The sequence below is a fragment of the Eubalaena glacialis genome, chromosome 14 (genome assembly GCF_028564815.1).
Source record: "Eubalaena glacialis isolate mEubGla1 chromosome 14, mEubGla1.1.hap2.+ XY, whole genome shotgun sequence".
Classification (NCBI taxonomy): Eukaryota; Metazoa; Chordata; class Mammalia; order Artiodactyla; family Balaenidae; genus Eubalaena; species Eubalaena glacialis.
The window spans coordinates 18662701-18683232 of record NC_083729.1 but is presented as its reverse complement, the minus strand read 5'-3'; the positions used below and the strand labels follow the sequence as shown (position 1 = coordinate 18683232).

The 20532-nt window shown below is 38.5% G+C and overlaps 1 protein-coding gene across 1 annotated transcript in view; it reads left to right on the top strand.

Moving 5' to 3' along the window:
• Nucleotides 1–19192, top strand: part of ATAD2B (ATPase family AAA domain containing 2B) — a 167568-nt gene extending 148376 nt beyond the window's left edge. Inside the window, exons 24-28 of the mRNA XM_061168830.1 lie at nt 1835–1972; nt 11735–12418; nt 15001–15128; nt 15438–15566; nt 18638–19192. Of these exons, the coding sequence (XP_061024813.1) occupies nt 1835–1972; nt 11735–12418; nt 15001–15128; nt 15438–15566; nt 18638–18679 (1121 nt within the window). The 3' untranslated portion in view covers nt 18680–19192. The remainder of the gene's footprint in view (nt 1–1834; nt 1973–11734; nt 12419–15000; nt 15129–15437; nt 15567–18637) is intronic.
• The last annotated feature ends 1340 nt before the right edge of the window (nt 19193–20532 follow it).

The window sequence follows — 20532 nt, the reverse complement described above, 5'->3', positions numbered from 1 at the left end:
AAGCGTAATATTTACCATACGACCCAGTGATTCTACTCCTAGGGATCTACCCAGGAGAGATGAAAACATATGTCCATATAAAGACTTGTATGTGAATGTTCATAGCAGTATTATTCACAACAATTAAAAACCGGAAACAACCCAAATGTCCGTCAACTGATGAATGGGGAAGCAAAACAGGGTATATTGTACAGTGACGTACTGCTCAGCTATAAAAAGGAATAAGGTACTGATACATGGTACAACATGGATGAACTTTAGAAATGTTATGCTAAGTGAAAGAAGGCAGTCACAAAAGAGCACATATTGCATGATTCCATTTATATGAAATGCTCACAAAAGGCAAGTCTGTAGAGACAAAAGGTGGACCAGTGGTTGCCTGGAACAGTTACCTAAATTGGATTGCTGGGGTGATTGCACAGCTCTGTGAATTCACTAAAAATCACTGAATCGTATGCTTAAAATGAGTGATTTTTATGTTGTATAAATTGTACCTCAAGAAAGCTTTTGGTGGGGGGAGGGCTGTTGGAGTAGTCCAGAGTTTTAATTAGTGAAGTGGGAATGAAGGTAGGATTAACATGAGAGAGATGCAGCTGCAGGGGTGGAGGGCATTGTGAAGGAAAGGAAGAGGCAAAATTGGCTGCCGTGTTACTGGTTTAATGACTTAAGTAGATGCTAATACCACCAGTAGAGAGAGGGAATATATAAGGACAGGTTTTTTTTGGTGGGAAAAGAGAAACCAGTTATCTTTAATTTGACCTATCTCTAGGATATCCAGTTGGTGATATCAAGTAGGCAACTGATATGAATCAGAAGCTCAAGAGAGTTTTGGACTAAAGATGTAATTTGGGAATAATTATATAATGCCAGTAGGAGCTGAAGGCATGAATATTTGTGGTGGAAGGTGTAGATTAAAGTGAGAAGAAAAGGGATTCCAGAGACTGCCCTTAGAAACATTTAAGGAAGGCAACATTTAAGGATGGCATAGAAGAAAGAAATCTAGTAAAGAGAATTGAGATGGAATGGTTATTTTTATGAAGATCAGTGCACAAAAACCAAACTTATGCAGTGTGGTGTGACAGCCAGCTAATGTCAGATGGAAACAGTTCATATGAATGGGGTTCAGTGGCCCAATATATGCTTATACTTTCTAAGATGGCAGAAATCATGACTTTTAGACTATATATAATCTTACTGTCTCACAGTCATAAAAATGTGAAATGTATCCCTCTGCAAAGTAAAATGAGTAAACACAGGGCCCTTTGGGGATTAAGTGTAAATAAGCATGGCCTGCCATTTTATTTTTTTATTTTTATTTTTTAAAAGGTGAAAATTCTTTTTTAAGTTATTTATTTATTTATTTATTTATTTTTGTCTGTGTTGGGTCTTCGTTTCTGTGCGAGGGCTTTCTCTAGCTGCGGCAAGTGGGGGCCACTCCTCATCGCGGTGCGCGGGCCTCTCACTATCGTGGCCTCTCTTGTTGCGGAGCACAGGCTCCAGACGCGCAGGCTCAGTAGCTGTGGCTCACGGGCCCAGCCGCTCCGCGGCATGTGGGATCTTCCCAGACCAGGGCTCGAACCCGTGTCCCCTGCATTAGCAGGCAGACTTTCAACCACTGCGCCACCAGGGAAGCCCTGCCATTTTATTTTTATGATTTTATATCTAGTTTCTTTCCCATCTTAAATCAAAAGATACTATTTCATCCGAATGACAAACTGTCCCAAGTATAATTAATGACTTTAAAATTCAGTTTTGTATTTCAGACTTTTTTTAACCTTGTTGGTTTATGTAGCTGGGAATATTTAAATAGGTATCGCTTATCTTCTGCTTGCAGGCTTATCGGTAACAGCAGAACAAATAAATCCTCATGGTACTGGAGCTCGAAAGGCGGAAACTAGAGTTGAAGAGGCATTTCGGCACAAACAAAGAAATCCAATGGATATCTGGCACAGCTCTGCAAATAAATGTGCATGTGAGTATTTGAGATCATGTTATCCAGTAGTGGGAACAACTGCGAATGAGGCAGATGTGTTAGGAATTGGGCACATATACCAAAGGGCTGCTAAGAGCTTGTGGGGTAAAATGCTGAATCAGAATACATTTCTTTAACCTTATTTGCTTTTCTCCTATCTCCATTCAGTGCTTGCTGTTGTAATTGAACTAGATTTGAATATCTTCAGTTTTAAACTTTGGTTTTTAGATAGAGATGTGGAGCCAGTAGATTTTTTTATCCACCCCGCCTCCAACCCCTTGCTGTATGTTATGCGAATGTTCTTGTTATGGTGGGAAATGGAAACTCTGGCTTAGGAGAGTGACTGAATTGACAGCAGGAAGTTGATTTTTCTGAGAAAAATCTGTATAGCCTTCTTTAACTGGTTTTGTTTAAGTCAGATGTATTTAGAGGGGGAAAATTCAGTGTTCTGGGTTCTCCTCACTTTTCCTCATTCATGGTGATCTGTAAAATTTCTAAAAGACAAATGTTAATAAACACAGCATCTTCCTAATGTAATCTTTATGTTTCACTAAAGATAGCCATCTTTGGAAGATATACACTGTTCTTCTGATATAAAGGTGGTAATTCTGCTCCAACTGTCAGTAAAGATGGCCATAATAAGTTCTTTCACCAGTGGCATTGAATTTGAATGAATGAACCAGACTCAGTTTTTTTTATCTTGTTCTCTTTGTGATAAGTGGCATTCATGTGTGAGAACATTTGAAGGACTTAATGGTGCATTTAGTTCCATGAAACTGATTAAGCTATTTATCCTAGTTGTACCTTGGATCGTGACCTGGATTCTGTAACACAGCACTCTAATTTAAACCTTGAAATCCCTACATTCTCTGCAACTGATAAAAATATTTACTAACTAAAACACGTTGAATATTGGCTTCAAGCAGTTTTAATTTCCTTTAAGTATTAAAATATTATTGTAATCTACAAATGTGAGTCCTGTTTTCTCTTACCAGTAGATGGCATATGTGACTCATCATTTGTCTGTTTTACATTAAGTTACTTAAATCATATGTCTAAATCTCCCTTTGGAAGAGTTGCTTTTCTAAGGTCTTAGTTTTGGAAACAAACTCAGAGATGTTATAAAACTTGATTTTAAAGATTGTGCCTCTAAATGGGCTTTTCACACAAAGCACCCTTGAAAAAGGAAGCGGGTATATTAAAGATTAGTTCTGTAAATATATACTACCACATGCCAGGTGCTGTGGGGATAGAGCAGTGACTAAAACAAAAATCCCTATTCTTGTGGCACGTATATAACCAATTTCTCTTATTTTACCGAAGTCATACTAAGCATTAGAAGTGATTATAAAAGGACGGGGAAAGTATCTCTAGTTTGACCTCTCCCCAAATAAGAACATTTTCTTTTTCTTAACTGGGATGAAAGCATTAGAAATAAACTTACTTCAGAAGGGCTCCTAACCTTTGCTTAGGGTATGAGTACATTTTAAGTAATTGAGCTGACTCCTGATCAAGCAGGGTCCAGCCTCTTGCTGTAGTGCTCCATGGCGTAGTGAGGAAAGAAAAAGGGAACCTCTTGTACCTTTGGTTATTGGAGAATAAGCAAGGACACAATGTCAGGAGTGACCTGTCAGGTAGTAAAACCTAACAGTTCTACATTTTAGAGAAAGAGCAAGCTGAATACTTTTCTTACACTTTTAATGTGGACTGGATTAGTTTTTCATATAAGTAATGGAATGCTTATGAATGCCTATCACTATAGCCTGTGCTTTTTTTTTTTTTTTTTAAACATCTTTATTGAAGTCTAATTGCTTTACAATGGTGTGTTAGTTTCTGCTTTATAACAAAGTGAATCAGTTATACATATACATATGTTCCCATATCTCTTCCCTCTTGCATCTCCCTCCCTCCCACCCTCCCTATCCCACCCCTCTAGGTGGTCACAAAGCACCGAGCTGATCTCCCTGTGCTATGCGGCTGCTTCCCACTAGCTATCTATTGTACATCTGGTAGTGTATATATGTCCATGACACTCTCTCACCCTGTCACATCTCACCCTTCCCCCTCCCCATATCCTCAAGTCCATTCTCTAGTAGGTCTGTGTCTTTATTCCCGTCTTGCCACTAGGTTCTTCATGGCCTTTTTTTTTCCCCTTAGATTCCATATATATGTGTTAGCATACTGTATTTGTTTTTCTCTTTCTGACTTACTTCACTCTGTATGACAGACTCTAACTCCATCCACCTCATTACAAATACCTCCATTTCATTTCTTTTTATGGCTGAGTAATATTCCATTGTATATATGTGCCACATCTTCTTTATCCATTCATCCGATGATGGAAACTTAGGTTGCTTCCATGTCCTGGCTATTGTAAATAGAGCTGCAATGAACATTTTGGTACATGACTCTTTTTGAACTATGGTTTTTTCAGGGTATATGCCCAGTAGTGGGATTGCTGGGTTGTATGGTAGTTCTATTTGTAGTTTTTTAAGGAACCTCCATACTGTTCTCCATAGTGGCTGTATCAATTTACATTCCCACCAACAGTGCAAGAGTGTTCCCTTTCCTCCACACCCTCTCCAGCATTTATTGTTTCTAGATTTTTTGATGATGGCCAATCTGACCGGTGTGAGATGATATCTCACTGTAGTTTTGATTTGCATTTCTCTAATGATTAATGATGTTGAGCATTCTTTCATGTGTCTGTTGGCAATCTGTATCTCTTCTTTGGAGAAATGTCTATTTAGGTCTTCTGCCCATTTTTGGATTGGGTTGTTTGTTTTTTTGTTATGGAGCTGCATGAGCTGCTTGTAAATCTTGGAGATTAATCCTTTGTCAGTTGCTTCATTTGCAAATATTTTCTCCCATTCTGAGGGTTGTCTTTTGGTCTTGTTTATGGTTTCCTTTGCTGTGCAAAAGCTTTTAAGTTTCATTAGGTCCCATTTGTTTATTTGTGTTTTTATTTCCATTTCTCTAGGAGCTGGGTCAAAAAGAATCTTGCTGTGATTTATGTCATAGAGTGTTCTGCCTATGTTTTCCTCTAAGAATTTGATAGTGTCTGGCCTTACACTTAGGTCTTTAATCCATTTTGAGTTTATTTTTGTGTATGGTGTCAGGGAGTGTTCTAATTTCATACTTTTACATGTATCTGTCCAATTTTCCCAGCACCACTTATTGAAGAGGCTGTCTTTTCTCCACTGTATATGCTTGCCTCCTTTATCAAAGATAAGGTGACCATATGTGCGTGGGTTTATCTCTGGGCTTTCTATCCTGTTCCATTGATCTATATTTCTGTTTTTGTGCCAGTACCAAACTGTCTTGATTACTGTAGCTTTGTAATATAGTCTGAAGTCAGGGAGCCTGATTCCTCCAGCTCCATTTTTCGTTCTCAAGATTGCTTTGGCTATTCAGGGTCTTTGTGTTTCCATACAAATTGTGAAATTTTTTGTTCTAGTTCTGTGAAAAATGCCAGTGGTAGTTTGATAGGGATTGCATTGAATCTGTAGATTGCTTTGGGTAGCAGAGTCATTTTCACAATGTTGATTCTTCCAATCCAAGAACATGGTATATCTCTCCATCTGTTTGTATCATCTTTAATTTCTTTCATCAGTGTCCTATAATTTTCTGCATACAGGTCTTTTGTCTCCTTAGGTAGGTTTATTCCTAGATATTTTATTCTTTTTGTTGCAATGGTAAACGGAAGTGTTTTCTTAATTTCACTTTCAGATTTTTCATCATTAGTGTATAGAAATGCAAGAGATTTCTGTGCATTAATTTTGTATCCTGCTACTTTACCAAATTCATTGATTAGCTCTAGTAGTTTTCTGGTAGCATCTTTAGGATTCTCTATGTATAGTATCATGTCATCTGCAAACAGTGACAGCTTTACTTCTTCTTTTCCGATTTGGATTCCTTTTATTTCTTTTTCTTCTCTGATTGCTGTAGCTAAAACTTCCAAAACTATGTTGAATAATAGTGGTGAGAGTGGGCAACCTTGTCTTGTTCCTGATCTTAGTGGAAATGGTTTCAGTTTTTCACCATTGAGGACAATCTTGGCTGTGGGTTTGTCATATATGGCCTTTATTATGTTGAGGAAAGTTCCCTCTATGCCTACTTTCTGCAGGGCTTTTATCATAAATGGGTGTTGAATTTTGTCAAAAGCTTTCTCTGCATCTATTGAGATGATCATATGGTTTTTCTCTTTCAATTTGTTTATATGGTGTATCACGTTGATTGATTTGCGTATATTGAAGAATCCTTGCATTCCTGGAATAAACCCCACTTGATCATGGTGTATGATCCTTTTAATGTGCTGTTGGATTCTGTTTGCTAGTATTTTGTTGAGGATTTTTGCATCTATGTTCATCAGTGATATTGGCCTGTAGTTTTCTTTCTTTGTGACATCTTTGTCTGGTTTTGGTATCAGGGTGATGGTGGCCTCGTAGAATGAGTTGGGGAGTGTTCCTCCCTCTGCAATATTTTGGGAGAGTTTGAGAAGGATAGGTGTTAGGTCTTCTCTAAATGTTTGATAGAATTCGCCTGTGAAGCCATCTGGTCCTGGGCTTTTGTTTGTTGGAAGATTTTTAATCACAGTTTCAATTTCAGTGCTTGTGATTGGTCTGTTCATATTTTCTATTTCTTCCTGGTTCAGTCTCGGCAGGTTGTGCATTTCTAAGAATCTGTCCATTTCTTCCAGGTTGTCCATTTTATTGGCATAGAGTTGCTTGTAGTAATCTCTCATGATCGTTTGTATTTCTGCGGTGTCAGTGGTTACTTCTCCTTTTTCATTTCTAATTCTATTGATTTGAGTCTTCTCCCTTTTTCTCTTGATGAGTCTGGCTAATGGTTTATCAATTTTGTTTATCTTCTCAAAGAACCAGCTTTTAGTTTCATTGATTTTTGCTATTGTTTCCTTCATTTCTTTTTCATTTATTTCTGACCTGATCTTTATGATTTCTTTCCTTCTGCTAGCTTTGGGGTTTTTTTGTTCTTCTTTCTCTAATTGCTTCAGGTGCAAGGTTAGGCTGTTTATTCGAGATGTTTCCTGTTTCTTGAGGTAGACTTGTATTGCTATAAACTTCCCTCTTAGCACTGCTTTTGCTGCGTCCCATAGGTTTTGGGTCGTCGTGTCTCCATTGTCATTTGTTTCTAGGTATTTTTTGATTTCCCCTTTGATTTCTTCAGTGATCACTTCGTTATTAAGTAGTGTATTGTGTAGCCTCCATGTGTTTGTATTTTTTACAGGTCTTTTCCTGTAATTGATATCTAGTCTCATAGCATTGTGGTCGGAAAAGATACTTGATACGATTTCAATTTTCTTAAATTTACCGAGGCTTGATTTGTGACCCAAGATATGATCTATCCTGGAGAATGTTCCATGAGCACTTGAGAAGAATGTGTATTCTGTTGTTTTTGGGTGGAATGTCCTATAAATATCAATTAAGTCCATCTTGTTTAATGTATCCTTTAAAGCTTGTGTTTCCTTATTTATTTTCATTTTGGATGATCTGTCCATTGGTGAAAGTGGGGTGTTAAAGTCCCCTACTATGATTGTGTTGCTGTCAATTTCCCCTTTTATGGCTGTTAGTATTTGCCTTATGTATTGAGGTGCTCCTATGTTGGGTGCATAAATATTTACAATTGTTATACCTTCCTCTTGGATCGATCCCTTGATCATAATATAGTGTCCTTCTTTGTCTCTTGTAATAGTCTTTATTTTAAAGTCTATTTTGTCTGATATGAGAATTGCTACTCCAGCTTTCTTTTGATTTCCATTTGCATGGAATATCTTTTTCCATCCCCTCACTTTCAGTCTGTATGTGTCTCTAGGTCTGAAGTGGGTCTCTTGTAGACAGCATATATATGGGTCTTGTTTTTGTATCCATTCAGCCAGTCTGTGTCTTTTGGTGGGAGCATTTAATCCATTTACATTTAGGGTAATTATCGATATGTATGTTCCTATTCCCATTTTCTTAAATGTTTTGGGTTTGTTATTGTAGGTGTTTTCCTTCTCTTGTGTTTCTTGCCTAGAGAAGTTCCTTTAGCATTTGTTGTAAAGCTGGTTTGGTGGTGCTGAACTCTCTCAGCTTTTGTTTGTCTGTAAAGGTTTTAATTTCTCCATCAAATCTGAATGAGATCCTTGCTGGGTAGAGTAATCTTGGTTGTAGGTTTTTCTCCTTCATCACTTGAAGTATATCCTGCCACTCCCTTCTGGCTTGCAGCGTTTCTGCTGAAAGATCAGCTGTTAACCTGATGGGGATTCCCTTGTGTGTTATTTGTTGTTTTTCCCTTGCTGCTTTTAATATGTTTTCTTTATATTTAATTTTTGACAGTTTGATTAATATGTGTCTTGGCGTGTTTCTCCTTGGATTTATCCTGTATGGGACTCTCTGTGCTTCCAGGACTTGATTAACTATTTCCTTTCCCATATTAGGGAAGTTTTCAACTATAATCTCTTCAAATATTTTCTCAGTCCCTTTCTTTTTCTCTTCTTCTTCTGGGACCCCTATAATTCGAATGTTGGTGCGTTTAATGTTGTCCCAGAGGTCTCTGAGACTGTCCTCAGTTCTTTTCATTCTTTTTTCTTTATCCTGCTCTGCAGTAGTTATTTCCACCATTTTATCTTCCAGGTCACTTATCCTTTCTTCTGCCTCAGTTATTCTGCTATTGATCCCATCTAGAGTATTTTTAATTTCATTTATTGTGCTTTTCATCGTTGCTTGGTTCCTCTTTAGTTCTTCTACGTCCTTGTTAAATGTTTCTTGCATTTTGTCTATTCTATTTCCAAGATTTTGGATCATCCTTACTATCATTATTCTGAATTCTTTTTCAGGTAGACTACCTATTTCCTCTTCATTTGTTAGGTCTGGTGTGTTTTGACCCTGCTCCTTCATCTGCTGTGTGTTTTTCTGTCTTCTCATTTTGCTTATCTTGCTGTGTTTGGGGTCTCCTTTTCACAGACTGCAGGTTCGTAGTTCCCGTTGTTTTTGGTATCTGTCTCCAGTGGCTAAGGTTGGTTCAGTGGGTTGTGTAGGCTTCCTGGTGGAGGGAACTAGTGCCTGTGTTCTGGTGGATGAGGTTGGATCTTGTCTTTCTGGTGGGCACGTCCACGTCTGGTGGTGTATTTTGGGGTGTCTGTGGCCTTATTATGATTTTAGGCAGCCTCTCTGCTAATGGATGGGGCTGTGTTCCTGTTTTGCTAGTTGTTTGGCATAGGGTGTCCAGCACTGTAGCTTGCTGGTCGTTGAGTGAAGCTGGGTCTTGATGTTGAGATGGAGATCTCTAAGAGATTTTCGCCGTTTGGTATTACATGGAGCTGGGAGGTCTCTTGTGGACCAGTGTCCTGAAGTTGGCTCTCCCACCTCAGAGGCACAGCCCTGATGCCTGGCTGGAGCACCAAGAGCCTTTCATCCACACGGCTCAGAGTAAAAGGGAGAAAAAATAGAAAGAAGGAAAGAAAGAAAGATAGAGGATAAAATATAGTGAAGTAAAATAAAGCTATTATAAAGCAAAGCTATACAGACTAAATCTCACCCAGAAGCATATACATATACACTCAAAAAAAAAGGAAAAGGGGAAAAATTAATATATCCTGCTCCCAAAGTCCACCTCCTGAATTTGGGATGATTCGTTGTCTATTCAGGTATTCAACAGATGCAGGCACATCAAGTTGTTTGTGAAGTTTTAATCCGCTGCTTCTGAGGCTGCTGGGAGAGATTTCCCTTTCTCTTCTTTGTCCGCACAGCTCCCGGGGTTCAGCTTTGGATTTGGAGCCGCCTCTGCGTGTAGGTCGCCTGAGGGCGTCTGTTTCCCGCCCAGACAGAACGGGGTTAAAGGAGCATCTGCTTCGGGGGCTCTGGCTCACTCAGGCCGGGGGGTGTGGGGAGGGAGGGATACGGATGCGGGGCGAGCCTGCGGCAGCAGAAGCCGGCGTGACGTTGCACCAGCCCGAGGCGCACCGTGCGTTCTCCTGGGGAAGTTGTCCCCTGATCACGGGAGCCTGGCCGTGGCGGGCTGCACCGGCTCCCGGGAGGGGCGGTGTGGAGAGTGACCTGTGCTCGCACACAGGCTTTTTGGTGGCTAGCCTGTGCTTTTAAAAGTAGACTAATATAGAAATTTCATCTCCAATTACCCTATAACTGTAAATTGTAAAAATAGAAATTAATAGGGGATAAAGGAATGGAGAGATGATGGTAATGATAGTACAGTTTTGAAGGCAAAATAAATTTTGAGCCAAGTGACTAAATAACTTGAATTTTGGAAATGATTTTAGAAACCTTTAGTAGATTTATTCTTAGATGAGAAAGAAGAGTGATAGTTATGACAAAATTTGTCAACACTTGTGAATACCTTGGTGTCTTTACGGAGACTCAGTAAGGATTAAAGATGAAAGGATGGGAAAAGTATGTAAACACACTATATACTGTTGATAGATCACAAGTTCATATTAAGTGCTAGAGTAAAGAAGTGAGGGTTGTCTTAAGACCACATTCCCCTCTATTTGTCTTTCAAAAGCAGTTTTTAAACTGTGGATTAAACAATCTACACTTAGTGGTCTCATATTTGTATTTTCTTTTTAAAATGTATTTGCCCAGGAAGCTTTCACCATTGACATATTAAAAATATACATTATCTCTTTTAAAATTAAGCCAGATTTGACATGACATTTATAGCCTTGGAAAAAAATGAATTATTTTTACTCTGATGGCTTTCAACAAACTAATGTTTAGAATTCAGTGTTCGACACCAGAAGTGATAGGTCTCTAGCTTAACTAGTTTGCTTTAATAACTTTGTATTTAAATTTCTTTGTGAAAATGTCCCACATTGCAAAATAAAAGTTAACTTTTTATTTAAGGGACAATGGGATCGACTTGCATAACCAGCTACCTTTGATACATACATGGGAAATTAATGATTCCTGGGTCCATCATTACCTGGAAGTACCAGCTATCTACTCATAAAAGCTCATGATAGTTTCTAACATCTAAGAGTGTAGTCCCTACAACTTTTGTAGGTCTCCCGTTTCACATAACTGACCAAATATTTATTTTCATTGTTTGTTAATGTTGTTGCTGCCTTGATAGCAGAGGGCTTAATTTTTCTACATATTTTCAAATAACAACTTTGCAAGAAATTGATCCTGATAGGTGAACCATTTGTGGTAGATGCCTAACAGCTGGCTAACCACATTGTCTATATAACCTTCATAGGGCTTCTATTTCTTCTGGAAGGAGAGGCAGTAGAGATTGCTTTGTAGGGATACCTGTAACTATTCTCTCTTCATATAGTGGATCATACTTTAATTTTCTTTCATGGTTTAGGAGCTTTTGGGTGATGTTGCTGACAAAGCACTCATCTTCCTGGTGGAAGTCCAGGGCTATAGCCCCAAACCTTCCAGGCAGCTTGGTAATGTGGTCATTCCCTAAATGTGTGTATAGTATGCTTGGCCCCTGTATGTTAGGAATTAGGAACAGCTATAAAGTAGAATCCAGGGCAGTGGTAAAAAGTGAGTGCTGAGTAAACTCATATAGGAAATAAATTTAAATTTCTTTCATTCTTCAGAGTTCATCCCTGACTTCATATGCATTTTACTTGTAGTTTGTGAGGATTAGTCAGCATGGATGTTAAGAGCTAAGTAGTTTTTGTCTGTGTTACGCTAGTATGGGTTTACTTTCATTTGGGTCTTATTTAATAAACATTTGTAAAACAAGCATTGCATTCCAAGTTCTACATATCTTTTTCCCTTCTTTGTAAAATAGTTCGAGTTCGGAGAAAATCAAGGCGGCGATCACAGTGGGGTAAAGGAATTATTAAGAAAAGGAAAGTCAATAATTTAAAAAAAGATGAAGAGGACACCAAATTTGCTGACTATGAGAATCATATGGAGGACAGGAAATTGCTAGAAAATGGAGAGTTTGAGGTAAGCACTGACTGCCATGAAGAAAATGGAGAAGAGACTGGAGACTTATCTATGACCAATGATGAATCATCGTGTGACATCATGGACATGGACCAGGGGCAGAGGCTTAACAACGGAGCGGGCACAAAAGAGAACTTTGCATCTACTGAAGAGGAAAGTTCAAATGAGTCTCTACTCGTCAACAGCAGCAGTTCTCTAAATCCAGAACAGACATCTAGGAAAGAGTCTTTCCTTAAAGGAAGCTGTCTAAACGGTGAGGTCTCCACTGACAGTTTTGAAGGAATACCACTTCTGGAGTGTCAGAATGGCAAAGCTGAAGTAGTTTCTTTCTGTGGTAGTGGAGACAAATGTAGTTCTGAACAAAAGAATCTTCTGGAGGACCAGTCAAAAGAAAAACCAGAAACTTCAAATGAAAATCATGGAGATGATCCTGAGAAACTAGAGGCAGTGGAATGTAGCAATAATGAGAAGTTCGAACCTGGCCCTGATGTGGAGGTTAAAGATGCAGAACTGGATAAAGAAGGTAGAGCTAATGTTTTAAAATTTTTCCTGAAGGTTTTAACTCCAGAGTTAATTAAGTGCATATTTTATCTGGTCCCCAGTAGCAATAGTTGATAAATAATTATACCCCTTTGAGAATCTGTTGCAGTTTTCACCCCTTTCCCTAGAAAAGTGTACACATGCATAATAAATTTTGGTGAATGTCTCAGAGGGTTTGTGGTCCAGAATGCATTGCTTACCTGGCTGCTTCCTCTTCTGCCTCCCACCTGATTATCACCCCTGTCCTAATGGATGTATGACTAAAAGCTGAGTAGATCCACAAGTGTTAAGAAGATGGATTTCTAACAGAAGGATTGTTGGGGTGGGGTGGGGGTGGGTGAGAAGACTTGGATACTGTAGCAGTATGGTATAGTAAAGTCATATAAACCCACATTAAATTACCACTCCTGTTCATTATAATCATGTGACTCTGAGCTAGTTGCTTATATTCTCCAACCCTGTGTCCTTTATCTTCTAAATTAAACTTCAGAATGGTATCACTGCAGGGATTATATAAGTCATGTATATTAATCGCCTCTCCTGGTACCTGGCACATACTAAGGTATATTCATGCCAGGCAGTCACTGCTAGTTGAATCTGAGGGATGTTTAGTCTAGGAGACTCTATCTATACGACCGGTGGTGGAAGAAAGCAGCAGAATCCTCACTGTCAAAGTTACTTTATTCTCGCAGAGTCAGAGCACTCTGCCCACTCCTGACTTGCTTTGGGTATATGATTCTTTTAAGAAGCAGCAGAAAGGGGGAGTTGAGGGTTTCTGGCCCCGCTTTGTTGTTTATCATTATTCTTTAGCCCATAGTGAAATGGGGTGATTTAGAGATCTACTCTGCTCAGTGTACTGAATTTCCTTCCCAAATAAGCACTCTTCTTATACCAGGTTATCTTGAAATTGTATCATGCTCTCTAAATTGTGTGGAGTGTATAGTGTTAGCCTGGGATTTGGGCTATGTGAGAAAAGTTTTTTAATGCCAGTTTTTTGAGCCCTCCAGTAGAATTAGAGAGTAGAATGGTATTATTCAAAGTCTTAGAATTCTTTTAATGGATAAAGAGAGAGGTACGGTTCTTAAATGCTGCCTGTTGAGAATTTTTCTTTTTCTCCAATATTAGAAATAATAATAATAATAGAAAGCAATTTTAAGAGCATTATTTATCCTGGGCTATCATATAGACAGAACTTAAAAAAATGTGTTGAAGCTAGAGTTAAGTAATGAATGGGACAGAGTGGGAAAAAGGGAGAGATTCCTGTTATGAGGCAGAATGGGTGGGGAGGAGAAGTTCTTTTTAATGCTAGTTCACTATGAGATTTTAGTAAGCTTGCAGAAAAGGCTTAAATGAATATTATGTTCAACTGGTGATCTAAAAGCTTTAAAGATATTTGTTGTGTAAAAGCTTTACCGGAAGCTTTCATTTGTAACTGTCAGGGCAATGTAACCTAGTGTAGTGGTTCCTAATTCAGGTTCTTGGGCCTCTAGAAGTCCATGGATGTAATAATGAGGATCCGTATGGTCTTAACAAAACTCCTAGCATATATTAATTGAACTATAAATAAAGGCTTTCACTCTAAAGGCTTTCTGAAATATAAAATTTCTCTGGTATATCAGGGTATATGTTTTTGAAGGCAACATTTTGGTTCTTTTATTATTTATCTATATAGCAGGCCTTGAGGAAAAGGAATTGTTTAAAGACTTGGGACTAAGAGGACTAATGCAGGAGGAAGGAGGGAGGAGGAAGGGTCTCCTTAGTGGCCCTGAGCATGGGCCAGGTCCTGTATCAAGTTCTGAAACAGTCCAAGTTTGTCCTTGTGTTCCTCCCCCCTCGGCCTCCTCTAAGAGTGCTCCTGCTTAGGGAGCGTAAGGCTTGATGGTTTACCTGCCCTCCCTACCCATCACAGTGCCGGGCGCTGTCAAGTTATACGCAGCGACCTCACAGTTTCTGTTTTTTCAGTGTGGCTGGTCTCAGCAAGATGTTGGGAGGAAAGTAATTAGATTATACTAATTCACTCTAAGGTAGTAGGAAAGGACACTAGACCTTTTGCATTTTTAATGGGTTTATATTTTTAAGAGAAAATTTTGTGTAACACAGGCAGTATAACAGAAAAGTAAGACATTTCAGGCAATGTTGAAGAAAATGTTTTGCATTGGGAGGCAAATATGAGGCAGGTTGGCCTCACTTTGTGTTAGTATCTGCTTTTCTAGGTTGCTTCCTTTCTTCTAGTTCTGAGAGCTCCAAATTTTAAAATGATTATCATACAGAGAATGAAGACAGTTTATAAGTTACTGCTTAGAGCTGAAGATTACTCTTATCTTCCTTTTAGGGGATGTGTTTGTTAAGATGATATTCTGGTATGACTTGGCTTTCGTAGTTGTGGTCTAGTTCTCTTTAATCTGGGATGCTTAGTCTTACCCCCTCAAAAAAATCATTTATTATTTAAAGAATTACACCCTTATTCCAAAAGGATTTGTGGTGGGTAAAAGAATGTATAATTGTTTGTCTGATTTTTCTTAACTTTTATTTGCTGCAGTGCTTTTTTTTTTTTTTCAATTGTAGGTGCTTCTAAAGTAAAGAAATATCGTAAGTTAATTTTAGAGCAGGCAAAAACAACAAGCCTGGAACTGGTTCCAGAAGAGCCATCTGAGCCTGTGCCACCTCTTATAGTTGATCATGAGAGATTGAAGGTAAGCTTAGCTCTTCCCAGGCAGTTTTAAATGAATGGAAATAAAGCTAGTTTTGATAATCTTTTGCTTTAACCTAGGAATATAAGTACTTTAGGGCTTCTAATGAAAAAGAGTTGTGTGTGTTATGAGGGGTTTAGAAATATGAGAATGTTCTTGGTAATAAACTAAGCCCTGGAATCTTCTAAACTCAGGTGTCACTATTACACCATAGCATGTGGTGTCTGTTGCCTAGCATTTGAGTGGAACCGTTTCAGTTTGAACAATGAAATCAAATTTCATTTTATTCTTTTTTCTTTTAATTTTTCTTAGAAATTGCTTGATTTGTTGGTAGATAAAAGCAACAATCTGGCAGTTGATCAACTTGAGAGATTATATTCTCTTCTTAGTCAGTGCATCTACCGTCACCGTAAAGATTATGACAAATCACAACTTACAGAGGTGAGTGCTTATTAGTTCATCTGTGGAATAAACAAATATGTGCTTTTACTTGTCCCAAAGAAAAGAGGAAAAAAAAAGTTATTTTAGTCTAAATCTTTCACCAAGTAACTGAAGAGTGGTTTGAAGATTTAAGATTAGAAGAATCATTAAGAGTTACAAAAATATACTCCTGGTACCATTTTGTCTCAGGACAGAAGTAATCTGGGATTCTTTGTTTATCAAAACACAGAGATTCGTGGTTGGCAAATACACAGGTGAGCATGTCACAGCTCTCCCCTCCCTTACTTCTCACTGACTTGACCGATTAAGCATATCACTTGGGCCTATTGAATGTGAGCATGGCCTCACAGTCCGTGTTACCACTGCTCCCTAGGCAGCCACTGCTGGTTAAAAGGAGTTGGCATGGGCCATGAGACTTACTGGCCACCCTATTAATGATTGGAAGAGAACTTAGAAGTCATCTCATTTAATCAGATCTAGTCCTGTGAAATAGCCACATGAAGGAGTGGTTGTCCTTGTGCTTAGACACTTTAGAGGTGAACCATTCGCTTTCTGGACAACTCTGGGCCATAAGAAAGTTTTTTATAAATACGAGCTTATTCATATAATTTACATGATTAAGTCACACTTCTTTTTGAGGTCATCTGAGCAAATAAAATGAATAAGACAAAAGTCTCTGCTCTCAAGAAGTATTTCTAGTATGTTAAAGATTTATGTGTAGAGGATGTGATTATTTTGCATGTGTAATAAAGAATATAAGCATACCTTGCTTTATTGCACTGTGCAGATATTGTGTTCTTTGCTAATTGAAGGTTTGTGTCAACACCGCCATTTTCCAGCAGCATTTGCTCACTTCGTGCTTCTGTGTTAACATTTTGGTAATTCTTGCACTATTTCAGACATTTACATTATTGTATTTGTTATGGTGATCTGTGATTAGTGATCTTTTTTTTTTAAAAATAAATAAATTTATTTATTTATTTATTTACTTATTTATGGCTGTGTTGGTTTTTTGTTGCTGCCTGCGGGCTTTCTCTAGTTGCGGCGAGTGGGGGCTACTCTTCGTTGCGGTGCGCGGGCTTCTCATTGCGGTGGCTTCTCTTGTCACGGAGCACGGGCTCTAGGCACGCGGGCTTCAGTAATTGTGGCCCGTGGGCTTCAGTAGTTGTGGCTCACGGGCTCTAGAGCGCAGGCTCAGTAGTTGTGGCGCATGGGCTTAGTTGCTCTGCGGCATGTGGGATCTTCCTGGACCAGGGCTCGAACCCATGTCCCCTGCATTGGCAGGTGGATTCTTAACCACTGTGCCACCAGGGAAGTTCCTGTGATTAGTGATCTTTGATGTTATTGCAAAAAGATTATGACTCGCTGAAGGCCCAGATGATGGTTAGCATTTTTTTAAGAAAGTTTTTAAAGCATTTTTAAAATTAAGGTGTGTACATTGTTCTTTAGACATAATGCCATTACACAGTATAGTGTAAACATAACTTTTATATGCACCGGGAAACTAAATAATTTGTATGATTTACTTTATTTGCTTTCGTCTGGAACGTAACATCTCGGGGGTATGCCTGTATTGGACTTGAATCAAAGCAAGAGAGCATTTAAAAGTTACTTTGTAATCACATTTTTATGAGTCACATTTTTACGAATCTATACTGACCTTATACAATATATAGAAATAACAGAAATAAAAACATCACCCATATCCCACCATCTAGAGGAAACTAATCAGCGTTAATCTTTTAGAATATCTTCCATCCTTTAAAAATGTCTAGATGTACATAATGTGTATAAAAGTGTGAATATATACTTAAAAATTGGGATAGTATTGGATGTTGTATTTTATAACAGAACTTTTCTTCTACTCAGCAACATGATGAAACATTTAGCAGAAGTAATTTTGATTGGTCATTTATAAGAACTTTTTGATCAGATGATAATCTGTTAGTATGGCCTGTTAGTTCTGTAGAGAGGTAAGATATAATTTCTTTGGAGGTGTTTAAAGATGGAAGGGAAAACCAAATGTCTTAGATGTATTTTTTTTTAATTAATTTATTTATTTTTGGCTGCGTTGGGTCTTCATTTCTGTGCGAGGGCTTTCTCTAGTTGTGGCGAGCGGGGGCCACTCTTCATCGCGGTGCGCAGGCCTCTCACTATCGTGGCCTCTCTTGTTGCGGAGCACAGGCTCCAGACGCGCAGGCTCAGTAGTTGTGGCTCACGGGCCCAGTTGCTCCACGGCATGTGGGATCTTCCCAGACCAGGGCTCGAACCCGTGTCCCCTGCATTGGCAGGTGGATTCTCAATCACTGCACCACCAGGGAAGCCCTTAGATGTATTTGACATTTGCCCATCTGAATGTAATGTGTGGGGTAGAGATCTTTACTTTTTAAAAATTCTAGAACTTCTTTGTTCACATGCTTGACATTTGATGAGCGTGAATGGATTGAATACTCTTCAGCAGTTGAAACATCTTGCAGTATGGGTCTTGGAACCCTGTAATCTAGGGGTCTCATTTAGGAGAGAAGGAATCTATAGCAGAATCACCAGTGAGTGGCATTCCTGGTGTTGATGGCATCGACTCTTTCTGGCTTTTTTTTTTTTAATTTCAGCTCTGATTGAAGTGAGTAGCACTGGGAGCAGGGTGCGTTCTACTTTGGGTACAAGTTTTATTATACTGAATACATTCATTTTGCTTTGGGAGTCAGTCGAATATACTGAGTCAGGAAGGGTGCAGGCTCTGGAGTGAGGCTACCTGTATTCAAATCCTGACTGCTATTTTTAGCTGGCAGATTACTTATGCGTGTAAATTTCTTAGTACAGTATCTGGCACAATAAGTACTCATTGTTGCTAGCATCATCCTCATTAGCCTAAATGTAAAATAGGAGGCATTTGGAAGTGTCTAGGGCAGATAGCCTTACACAATAGCTATGGTATTGTAATCAGGAATATATTTAAAGCTTAACTTTGTATCTAAAATTCTTTATCTGGAGAGTTAATTTGAAGTGAATTTTTCTGTAATGCTTTTGTCTTTCCTTTAATAGATAACGTGTACTTTTTTCCCCCCTTATAGGAGATGGAAAGAACAGTTCATATGTTTGAGACATTCCTATGAACCTTTCAAGAAGAGTGGTTTATCCTCTCCAATCTGCTCCTGCCAGAGCAGTCTTCTGAGCCATTCAATTTCAAATCGCACCAATTATGTGCAGAGCCTTTGTGTAAAGTGCTCTCTCACTCATTCTTTCTCTCTGTTGAATTTGGTGCTATTGTCTCAGGTACCTGAAACCAACCAGCCTACAAGAACCAAACAGAACTTCAGAAACATGTTGTATTTTCCACAAATAAAAAATACAACCCCACAGATTGGAGATTTTGGTGCTACAGAAACTGCTCTCACTTCTGCTCCTCTTTTTGTGCACTCTCTTTTGGAGACCTCTCTTAGGGAGCAGACCAGCAAACACGAGGAAACTGGATGGGGCAGTTCTAAGTGTGTTGAATTGTTTAAACAGTGGGCAACCTGTACCCCCCCCCGCCCCCCTTTTATCATATTTGTTTTTATTTTTTCTTCTGGGTAACGGACTGAAGCCTGTTTTAAAGTTGGCTATGGTATATTCTGGTGGGAAACTGAAGAAACTGGATAAAATTAAATTAGGCTCTTTAGAACTGCCTTTAATGTGCCTTTTTATTCGAGAAAGATAAGGCTAAACACAAGGATGGGCTTACTTGTAGCAAATGAATTAAAATGTTTTCTTTGGTCACAACCCTGAAAATAAGTTTTGATACTCTGTATCATTAAGAGGCAACCAGTGTTTTGGTATAAAATGCCTATCTTGTTTTCAAAACTCGATCAAGACAGTGGTTAAGCCACATAATATACTAAAATGGTAAGTTTTCCTGTATGGTCCGTTTCTGTTTAAGAAACATATAATAAAACAACAACAACAAAAAATTCACAGGCCATCAAAAAACACACACCCTTTTTGGTATGGATGATAGTGATGGTCAGAAAATAGAGTGACATTCTGTTTTCTTCTGTCAATGGCAGTTTAATAGTTATTCATGTTTGAGTTCCCCGAGAAGAATGATTTTCATGTATATTAAATTGTTACAGTTTTGGTTTAAAGCCAGGACTTGCCAAATGGACAGAAAAGAGAGGAATTTGTCAGAAGCTCCATAAAATTCATTTTCTATATGCATAGTTGCAAGTGAGCTCTGGTATGGTCCTTGAATAACAGTATTAATGTTTAAATCCCTTATCATAAGCTTACCTTCACAACTATTCATTTTGATTGGAACCCGTTTTGGATCTTGTTAAGCGATTTCTGTGACTTGTACTTATCTAAAATTAATTATGGGTTACTAGTTTTACAAAAACTTTCTACAAATTCAGAGACACAGTCCTAGGCAGTTGCAAAGAGACAAAGGGAGTGCAGTGACATTTTTTATCAGATGATTTTTAAACAAAAAAGTAGAAAATTTTGACAAGTTTTCTTGATATCTTCATTCATTATAGCTGTTAGCTGCAGGTGTGTCTTTACAATATATGCAACACATGTAGTTTGGGTTTTAATTAGAGTAAACGGTCTTGGACTACTGCAGAGATACTGAGCTACCTCAGCTTTTTGTATTTTAGTTACCAACAGTGTCTACAGAGTTCTGTATTCACTTTGCCACCGTTTACATGCTGAAGCTAAGGTACTTGTCTCCTCGTCTCTGGCTTTGTAGGGTGCTGGATGCCAGCGCAGAAAGCACACTTTGGCCAAGGCTACTGCAGTAATCTGAAGTGCTTCTTTGCATTTACATTAACATTTTATGCCTTCTAATTCTAGTTTAATTTTTAAATAATGCCACTTGTTTTCTTTATACCTAGGAAGTTTTCATAATGTTCAGTTAGTCATATATAATTCAAGATACTACCCATGTAGACACACTGTATTTTAAGGTGGGCAAGTGCGATTAACGATGAAC